The sequence below is a fragment of the Sinocyclocheilus grahami genome, unplaced genomic scaffold (assembly GCF_001515645.1).
Source record: "Sinocyclocheilus grahami isolate Dianchi unplaced genomic scaffold, SAMN03320097.WGS_v1.1 scaffold570.1, whole genome shotgun sequence".
NCBI classification, from domain to species: domain Eukaryota; kingdom Metazoa; phylum Chordata; class Actinopteri; order Cypriniformes; family Cyprinidae; genus Sinocyclocheilus; species Sinocyclocheilus grahami.
In genome coordinates this window covers 525,807-536,254 of record NW_015505749.1, presented here as the reverse complement: position 1 = coordinate 536,254, position 10,448 = coordinate 525,807, and the positions used below count along the sequence as shown (strand labels likewise).

Here is a 10,448-nt window from a genome sequence, read left to right as displayed (position 1 = left end):
TATATATATATATATAAATACACAAAAATACATAACTGCAGTTACTAAACCTTTAACTAAAATTAAAATAAAAACAGGAAATATAAAAATAAAAACTAATTGAAAATATTAATAAAACTTATAACACTGTCTCAGTGATACTAAAATAACACTGGCCAATATTAAATTATATATTTAATACTTAATAATTTATTGACTTATTTCCCCTATTTTTATTTATTTATTTATTTTTCCATCATCTAACACTTACTTAAAGTTAGTATTTAAAATTTTATGACACTTTTAAATTTTTTGTTTTAGCTTTTAGTGTTTTACAGTATTTTTAATTGATTTAGAAATATTAGTAATTTCATAAAATTTTTATGAAGAAAATATTTTAGAAATAAAATATTAATAAAATAGTATAAATTATATAAATTCTGTACATTCTTTCATCTTATTTGCATGAAAATAGTTATTGGCTTATTGCTATTTTCATGTATTGACAGAATTTTAATATCGGTGCATAGAAGGTCGTACTAAACCCCTCTGCATCCATTTCTCAGGAATCCTGAAGAATCGTCTGGGATGCCCTCCTGCTCTGCAGGGCCTGTCTGCCGTGGGTCGAGCTCCCAGCGAGATGTCTTGGTACAGGACCTCAACATTGGGTCACAGAGGTGTCCCAGCTGCCTCCTACGGTCGTATGTACTCCGGCACTGGTTCGCTGTCCCAACCTGCTTCCCGATACTCTTCCCGTGAACACCTGGATTCGCTTGTGCGACACCAGCGTTCTCGGGACAACCTCGACCTGTTGCCGAGACGACGCGAGTTTGGTGCCGAACACCTGGGTGGGTCCAGAGAGAGGCTGGGCCCCGTTCACAGTATCCATGCCTCCAGAGAGGATCTGGTGGGCAGGGGTGGCATGGTGGGTTTAATGGGGGCAGAGGGTTCATTAAGCGGTTCGAGAACGCAGCTTAACACTCTAACAAGGCAACAGGCCTCTCGGGAGCACCTCGGAGGGGCTCTTATGAGCAGTCGGTCCCGGGAGCAGTTGGAATCTAACGGCGGAGCACAGCCCTGCAGGGAGTGGCTGAGAACCCTGCCGCCCCGACAGCTCTCACACCCTGAGCCACACCCACCCTCTTCACCCCCTCCACCAATCACAGAGGAACCCCAGGAAACCCTGCCCTCTCGCCGCGGTCGCCTAGACTCCGCCCCCCCATGTAGGTACCCGCCATCTGCAGCTGCACCTGGAGCTCCATCCAGTCGCCCGCCCTCTAGTGAACACCTGGATATCCTCTCCTCCATACTCGCCTCCTTCAGCTCCTCTGTCTTAACCCCGCCCCCTAACCCTGTCTCTGCCTTGGCAGGCCCCTCCCCTTCCCCACCTCCTCGCTCTGCAACCTCTCAGAGCGTCTCTGAAGTGTCACCTGACTCTGAGTAAGTCCAGCCCCTGTTTTGTCCCCTTTTGTATTCCTCATTTGTTTCATGGTCATCCTTGGTTCTGTTCAGTTACAAAATGTCAAAGCTGCTCTTTTCCAAACAAGAAAAACGCACGGTGATCCGTTGCAAATTTTGTGTGGTTTACTTTTTTGCTCTTTAATTTTTTGAAAAAAAACATGAAACATGAAAATTGCTATTAAAAATAAAAACATCCTAATCAAAATAAATTTATAAATTAAACAATATTAATGTATGTGTGTGTGTGTGTGTGTGTGTGTATGTGGACAGCATAACATTATTAAAATAATTAATTAGTTAAAATAAATAATTCGTTTTTTATTAAAATAGTCCTAATTAATAATAATATAAATAATAATAATATTTTTAATATATACTGTATATATAATTATTAAAATATATTACTATTACTATTATACTGTGTATATATATATATATATATATATTTTGTAATGTTTTATATTATGTTATGCGTGCTTTATTATATTGTTATATTTAACAATATAAATAATATTTTAAACATTATTAAAATAATTAATTAGTTAAAATAAATAATTCGTTTTTTATTAAAATAGTCCTAATTAATAATAATATAAATAATAATAATATTTTTAATATATACTGTATATATAATTATTAAAATATATTACTATTACTATTATACTGTGTATATATATATATATATATATATATATATATAGTTTGTAATGTTTTATATTATGTTATGCGTGCTTTATTATATTGTTATATTTAACAATATAAATAATATTTTATATTATTTACACTTTTACTTGGAGCATCTTGGAGACATTGCCACAGATCTTCTGGATTTAGTTTGTCTCAGGTTCTTCATGTCATTCCAGACAGACTGGATGATGATCAGATCAGATCTCTGTGTGGAGCACTGGCTGCTGTCAGACAAAAATCTCACTGGATTATTACAATTAATGGCAAAATGAATGTTTGGAAATGTAAACTGATATTTCCTACTGACACACTACATCAAAACATAGAAATAACTGACTTAAAACCATTTTTTAGCTGGTGAAAATACTAGTGTTCTAATTATTTTGGCCACCACTGTATATAAATGAAAGATATAAATATGTAATAAAAATAGCACTAAGTGAGCTACCACTGGTGCCCCTTCAAAAATATTATGCACAGGATGACATTATTGACCATTTTCCTGTTCTGTCTTTTTCTTTTTTCTCTTTGTAGAGTTAACAGAAGTGATGGACAATCTTGATGATTCCTTCGCAGTCCCATAATGCACCTCTGCAGATGGGCTCAAGAATCACAGGACAAAGCCAACCGGAGCGTTCAGGACTCCTACTGTACTTCACCCTGGGAAAAACATAGGACATGAGAGTGAAGTTGTTCATCAAGGGCTTGAGACATCACCCTCCTGAGAACAGACAGGAAATCAAACCAGAGAAGGTGGATTTCTATGATTTTCAATTAATCCAAACTACAAACCTCAGATTTCAGACCAACAGCTGAGAGGACTGGTCAGAGACAAAGAGAGAGAGGGAAAAAAAACTGTACAGAACATTTTTATACTTTTTGTATCTTTTTCATCAAAGATCAAAGATGATGTGTGATGTTTATGAAGATTGTGTGGATATGTGTTTAAGTGGGTAGGATCGAAAAAATCATTTTCAAACCCATTCCGAGCCAAAACAGTCCCAAACATTCCCAATCTTTCCACTCCAACATGTGTTTATGCAACAAGCCACACCCACTGATAGACCGAAGAGAGTCTAAAAAGAAAAGGATTGGTCTGTGTAAATGCAGAACTTATTGGCCCAAACATGGGATTGGTGGGAAACTCCAGAGACAGTGATTGTAATTATAAAGAATTATGAAACAGAAGATATGTTTGAACGGTAATGATTGTCAGTCAATGGATTGTTTTCAGACAGGTGACTTGATTGGAAGATTTTAGCTTGATCTAAACCCATTTCTTCAACAAACCCCAACAAACTCATGCTTGTATGAAATGCCTATCCAGTTTCTGGAATATTTTTGGCCAAACTGCTCTGAAATAATATCGAAGCATGTGTTGAAGTTTGTTGCAGCTGTGTGAAGATACATTTTAATCATTCATGTAACTAGCCTACAGGACTTCGTAGCATAATTAAGACCTCTTTCAGATCCAGGATTATCAGAATTCAAACATTGCTTAAGGAAATGTTACTCAAAGATCCCAAATCAGCTATTCAAGAGAAGATATTTAATCCATCTTTGATTTCTTTTCTAACAAAGAGAGCATATCTAAATATCAGTCATTATTGTCTCTGTGGAGTATTGAATAATCTTAGTGCTTCAGAGGAAGGAACATTGTAAAATGAGCTAAATACAAGCATTAAGGTGAGATGATTTCAAAATATCAAGCTCCTGTTTAAAAGGGAAATCGTGCTTCATCATATGACTTTATCTCTTTAGTCATTTGCAGTATTACCATGAGTTTTGCCAAAAAGAGTGCCCTATATCATCCCTTTTATACCTCTTACCTGTCATAAAGTGCTCCAGTACTTTTTCTATTCATGGTTTTATATTTTATTTATTACTACATAACTTTATCTTGTACAGACATTAAATTAATTTATTTTATTTATTAATATTTATTGAAATTCATTTCTCTACCATAATCGTGGCTGGAGTGTTTATAAAGAAGTGCGTATGGGAGTTTTTTTTTTTTATATAAGAGCGAAATTTCATCCGTTTCAAACGTTTTATGTGTTAAAACTTTTGTACATGTATCGTCTGATATGTCCCCCTTCTCTTCTGTTCACAATGCATTCTGGGAAAAGAAATGTCCTCTGTCCATCAGAGAGAGAGAGAGCGGTAGAAGACAATGATTGGGTAGGAGAGAGAAAAGGGGAATGTATAATGGCTCAACATGTTTAATGTGGGACATGTTGTATCCCCTTTACTTATGGGGGTGTTCAGAAAAAAAATCTGCTACCAATGGGAGAGGAAAGTGAGACCTGTTGGGCGTCAATAAAAGAGTTATTGCTATCACGTTTCTGTGTTTTTTTTTTGAATATTCAAGACAAACACTTCTATGGTTAAATTTTTTTTTTACTTGTTTATCACATTACACATCTTTCTGAATTTCAGTCAAATCAAATGAAATGACATCTAAATGTAAATTTTACATCTGCTTTTACAGTGGAAGGTTCTCACTAGTTTAATTCAGTCTAACATTCTGTTTCACTGGTTTACACACTCAATTTCCAGTCTACTGTTGTAACATTCCTTAAAAGACAGTTCATCTAAAATGAAAGTATCGTTTACTCACCCTCATGTTGTTCCAAACCTGTATGACTTTATTTCATACAACATGGATCAACGGTTTGAAACATAATGAGGGTAAGAAAATGATGACAGAATTTCCATTTTAGACCTTTAAGATGTTCATATTTTGAAAAAGAACAAAGCACTCTGTTCCCAAACACTGTATACTAACACAAGTAAATCAACAACACTGAACTAACTTCAAGCACTCCATGAGTAGGAAGTCACTTTAAGAGAAGCACTTATTTACCTGAAAAAAACCTGCATAGTATAAAGGAGCTACAGTGAACTGAATCTAAAGGTTGGTCCTGAAGACGCTGTCCTAAAACAGTCAGATGAGTTGTATCCAAGGCTAGATTATAGACTGGCAATGACCCCTGAAATGTTTTCCACACATGGAGGTTGCAATGTTGTATCTTCTGTATATTTTCTCACCTCATATTTGCAGTGTAATTTCTTACCACAGTCATTTTTAATGTTTGTAATGTAATGCATATAGCATCAAACAGGGGCGTTGGAGAACCTTAATCAATCCTTGGTTTGATCCACAAGCATTAAATTAAAATGCTATACAGTAACATTAGAAATCTCATTTCAGTTCATTTCCTCTTCTCATCAAGCACAAGTATCAGGACTAAACATCTCCTCACTGCTCAGTTCTGGCCTGTTTTTGCATTCCACTGCACTGCTTTTCCATTGTTAACATGCACTAGATGGACGGGTTTGACTATTGCACTCCAATTTCTCATTTGGAATACATCCCTAACATAAGATTTTCGGTTGTTTTTGTTATATGATATCACTTAAACACGAGACCCCGATAGACACAGTGCATGATAAACATTCACTCTTTTAAGCAAATTAAATTCATTAACAAGTCAAAGTAATTACATTTACATTATAATAAAACCTTACAGGCTTGTAAAAAAATGGTAAATTAGCTTTTATGTCGATAATTTTACTCATGTAAAACAAATGCTAGCATTGCATAGCATTGTTTATCCTCTGCAAATTGGATGCTAAAAGGCTTCTTTGTTGACAATTGCGATGCTAACATTAGCATTACGATTTGATTCTTTATATGTCATAATCGAAGTCATGTCAGACTATGGAGCGCCTTTAAAGGGATAGTTCATCCAAAAAAAAAAGAGAAAATTCTGTTGTCATTTACTTCTACTTTTGTCTCTCCAAACATGTATGACTTACTTTCTTCTGCAGAACACAAAAGAAGATATTTTGAGAAATATTTCAACTGTTTTCAACAGCACTGGACCCATTTACTTCTATTGTATGGACAATTTTTTTTTTTCAAAATACCTTCTTTTGTGTTGCACAGAAGAAAGTAAGTCACACAGTTTGGAGCAATATGAGGGTGACTAAATTAAGAATTTCAATTTTCAGGTGAATTATCCCTTTAACTATCCCACTTTTGACTGAATGGAATGCAGCATCAGTGTTGATGAGAGAGAATATGAAAGGAAATCAGACTTGTATTAGCTATTGGAACAAAGCCTGCTCGAGTGAATTCCCCCCTCCATACGATACACATGGTACATTCCTAAACACCAATTAAGTTTAGTCCACAATAAAAAATATATTGTTTTGTAAATAAACAGAGAATAAAAAATGACTTTCAAAAAGAAAGCAAACATAGCTAAGATGCCATAAACATCTGAGTTCAAGTCTGTAGATATTCGTTATCCTCGCTGTCACTACTGGAAGGTGGAGGATCTGTGCCGATCTTACGTAGTTTGGCTTGATAATATCTCTTCTTGGCCCGCGCCGCCTTCTCTTTTTGTCTCACTGCTTTCCTCTTCTCCTCCCACACACACTGCTGCAGCAGTAACAGACTCATCGTCTGCTGATGCTCCAGCTCAAATAGTTCCTGTCGACGTGCCTCCCATTTCGAGTTTGAGGTATAAGAGTCCATTGGCGGTAATGAATTCTCAACTGCTCCTCCGGCAGGAGCACGTGGCACCACAGACTCTCTGTGTGGGGTATCAAAGTTTGAACCCCTAGTCCCTGATCCCAGTCCTGCATGGGTTGAGTAGATGAGGGAGGGACGGCTGGACCTGGAAAAGAGTGAATGTGAGTGGAGAGGAGAGGAGGCAGTGCCAGGAGGAATCCCAGAGTTAACAGGTGGGTGAGTTGGTGAGACCAATCCAAGTTCAATGGCTAAGTTCTCCTTGCTGTCTAATTCCTGTAAAAAAAACTGAAGTTTAATAGCATCATAATTGCTGTACATTTATGTAATAAGGCTCAAAGCGGCATGCTATATTGAGAGTATACATGCATGCATTGTACATGCAGTAAACACAGGAAATTTGCAATGAATGCAACACTGGTGAAAACGTATATGCCTAGTGCAGGGGTGGCGATCGTCGGTCCTGGCGAGCCGCAGCCCTGCAGAGTTTTGCTTCAACCCTAATCAAACACACCTGAACAAGCTAATCAAGGTCTGAACGGTTATTAGGAAGCTACAGGCAGGTGAGTTTTAATTAGGGTTAGAGCTGAACTCTGCAGGGCTGCGGCTCTCCAGGACCGGAGTTCGCCACCGCTGGCCTAGTGTATGGAACACAGAATATGACAAAAATGACCCTTTTAAAAATTTTATATTTATATATCTTCATATGATAAAAATTTGTAATATATAGTATATATCAGTTTTATAATAAAAAGCAAAATTAATTGTTTTATTTAATAAGAATTTTTAAATGTTTTTTTATGTTCACCCAAGCTGCATTTATTTGAGAAAAAATACAGTAAATCAGCAATATTGTGAAATATTATTACAATTTAAAATAAAATTTTATTTTAAAATAGTTTACAATGTCATTACTGTGATGGCAAATCTGATTTTTTTTTGCAGCTACAGTATTACTTCAGTTTTCAGTGTCACGTGTTCTTTCAAAAATCATTTTAATATGCTGATTTGATGCTCAAGAAACATTTCTTATTCGTATCAATGTTAGAAACAGTTGTGCAGCTTAACATTTTTGTGGAAACTGTTAAAAAATGTTCAGGATTCTTTGATGAATAGAAAGTTCAACAAAACCACATTTATTTATTATAAATGTCTTTACTGTCAATTTCTTTAAAAAATGTTTTACCCAAAACATCTGAATGGTAGTGTATTCAGTATATAATTATAAATTAATATATGTATAAATGAATAAATACATTAATATTACATTTTCACCACATTTCCTGTTTACTGCATGTAAAATGTTAACACTTTACATTATAAAATAATGATGCGAGCAAGTACGCTTTCCATGCCATGAGAGAGTTAATCATATTTTTATAACAAAATCTGCAATATAAAAGAAAACGTTTAGCTTAAGAGGTACTTTAGTAATCCTTTCAAGGCTGATTTCAGTCTTACATCATTTTGACTGTGGTCAGCATCTTCATGCTCACTCCCATTAGTGCCTGAAAGCCCCATCACTACAAGAGAGAGAATGACTCAATTAATCTCCTTCCTTGTATAATTACAGAGCTGGCAGCTGGGAAGAGTGGTAGTATTTCATTCTGTAATAGAGATGACATGACTATTAATTACCTGCTCCAGGTGAGCTACCCCTAACCGAGGCATAGCTGCCATCTCCGTCTACCTCCTCCAGACAGGAGATGAGGTTCGGTACCAGGGCAATCACTTCTCTCTGCACCTGACAAGAACCACACACAACCACATTGTGTGCTACAAGAATTTCCAAAGCATATAACTGAATTATAGAAACATAAGACTTCAGTTTACCTGAGTGAGGGCAGACACAGGAAGCCCGGCTGCCTGCTGTTCCTGTCGCTTCTGCAGCCCAACACGACATTCCACCTTCAGCCGTTTCCACAGTGTCTTCAGAGAGCCGATGCTGCTGGGGGGTCGACTAGGGAACGCCGCATTGAAGGCCTGAACCAGCTCTGCCCATACAGCGTTCCGGTGCACAGTAGTGTTGGTGTCTTTCCGAAAGTCCTGGACTGTGTCCACCACCGCATGGATTCTCCGAAGCAGGAAAAGCTTCTGCTCCAGAGTGAAGTTTGGCATGCGGTACGTCATGGTGGTCAGCATGAGTGTATTTGTGTGTAACTGGGTAAGAAGGCTTATATCGAGGTACTGTGTGTTACTTCATTTGTAGAAAATCTACAAAGTATCGCACTAGTATTATTTTCAACAGAACAGTCTAGTTTGAAAACTTTTACATGGTAGCATTTGCAGTATCACAGTGTTAGTTTTTGAGTCTTACACTCCAGCATTACAGGAAGGTGAGGTTGGTTTGGTGTCGTCATGTGCAGAACACTTCCAGAGTTTCAGTTGCAGTGATATGTTAAACTCTGGATGCCACAGGTAAACGGCTTCAGTGTTCAACGGAAATGCATCCAGGATCCACCTGATGCGCAAGGGGTCACCAGGTACACATGTGGAGTCTGTAATTCAGCAGACAGAAAACAAAATGAAGGGAATAATTGCTGTTTTTGAAACTTAATATCTGCTCCTCCTCTTGGAAGAATAAATGAAAAATGTGATCTTCGGGGGGAAAGCCTCATGTGTGCTCCACGAATTTATTTCTGAGAATCGGTTCTTTTGAACAGTTCGTTTCAAAGAGAGCCGGTTGATAAAAAACAGTTCAGCAATTATTCAACTGACGTCGTCGTTTTGTTGATAAAAGCGTTTATTGTAATTTCATGTGTCTCAGGTTTTACAACCATTATGCAGCTAGTAAAAAATAAATTTTTTAAAACGTATAATTTAACTATAATGTATATGTATATTGTTATATAACATTCGTTTACATCTCTTGGATGAAATGTTTTTGCACAATTTTTTGTTGTTGTATTTTCTGCACTTGTGATAAATACGTATGTTGATAAAACTGTCAAAATACAAAGTAGTGTTTCCAATTAATTTTATTTGTAACAATACAGCTATTTCGTTATTGAAGTAATTTAACCAACATTTTTGGTTCACTCCAAATGTTTTCATTATCAACTCACTCATCGATTCTCGGCTCATTCAGGTTGTTTCGAAAACGAATCGTTCAGTCCGTTTTTGTGAACTAATTCAACCGACTCATTGCCACGGTCAGACTCAACAATTCGTTCAGGAATCGCATCGCTATTAAATGCAAGAATGAACAAAGAAGAAACAAGCCTTCAAAATCACCGATTCGCCATATAATTCAGGTGCAGGTGGAACAAGCTGCATTTATTAATATTACTATTATTATGGATCCGCTGGTCTTAGCCACAGCGCTAAACCCGAGCATCGCACTACAGAAGTGAACCTGAGCTGCGATTTAAGACTAACGTTACAGCTAGAGCTCAGTTCTTAATGAAGCTATCATGCATTTACACAACAGCTTATGACAAACTGATATTATATTATTTATATTGACCCTACTTACATGCAATCATCAGTCTGACGATTTTATCCCGAAAATATTACACTTTGTCCCCACCCCCGGGGTTTAAGCGGTCCGTAAGAGATTTAAACAACAGACTGGAGACACATGCGCAAAATGACGCTCCGGGCGTAAAAAAAAGGCAGTTCACTGGTTTGTGCATTTCATATGATTTGTATACCATTCTCATGAGATCCTCTCAATACATATGGTTTGTGCATCAGGCAAATGCACAAATCTACGCGTTTTTTACAGTAGAAAGCGTAGGACTCGTTTCATCCAATTGGCGGAGAGCATGGTGCGGTCTGT

The 10,448-nt window shown here is 36.8% G+C and overlaps 2 protein-coding genes across 2 annotated transcripts in view; one reads left to right on the top strand and one right to left on the bottom strand.

Moving 5' to 3' along the window:
* The window catches only part of LOC107556474 (cadherin EGF LAG seven-pass G-type receptor 3-like), a 5,524-nt gene extending 1,495 nt beyond the window's left edge, over nt 1-4,029 (top strand). Inside the window, exons 4-5 of the mRNA XM_016239601.1 lie at nt 546-1,419; nt 2,662-4,029. Of these exons, the coding sequence (XP_016095087.1) occupies nt 546-1,419; nt 2,662-2,689 (902 nt within the window). The 3' untranslated portion in view covers nt 2,690-4,029. The remainder of the gene's footprint in view (nt 1-545; nt 1,420-2,661) is intronic.
* A 2,096-nt stretch (nt 4,030-6,125) lies between these two features.
* On the bottom strand, nt 6,126-10,261 carry LOC107556499 (fibrinogen silencer-binding protein). Its single transcript, XM_016239633.1, has 5 exons — nt 10,143-10,261; nt 8,501-9,165; nt 8,306-8,411; nt 8,129-8,190; nt 6,126-6,943 (listed from the first exon to the last, which is right to left on the bottom strand). The coding sequence occupies exons 2-5, from the start codon at nt 8,807-8,809 to the stop codon at nt 6,422-6,424; spliced, it is 999 nt and encodes a 332-aa protein (XP_016095119.1). The 5' UTR covers nt 8,810-9,165; nt 10,143-10,261; the 3' UTR covers nt 6,126-6,421.
* Between the last annotated feature and the right edge of the window lie 187 nt (nt 10,262-10,448).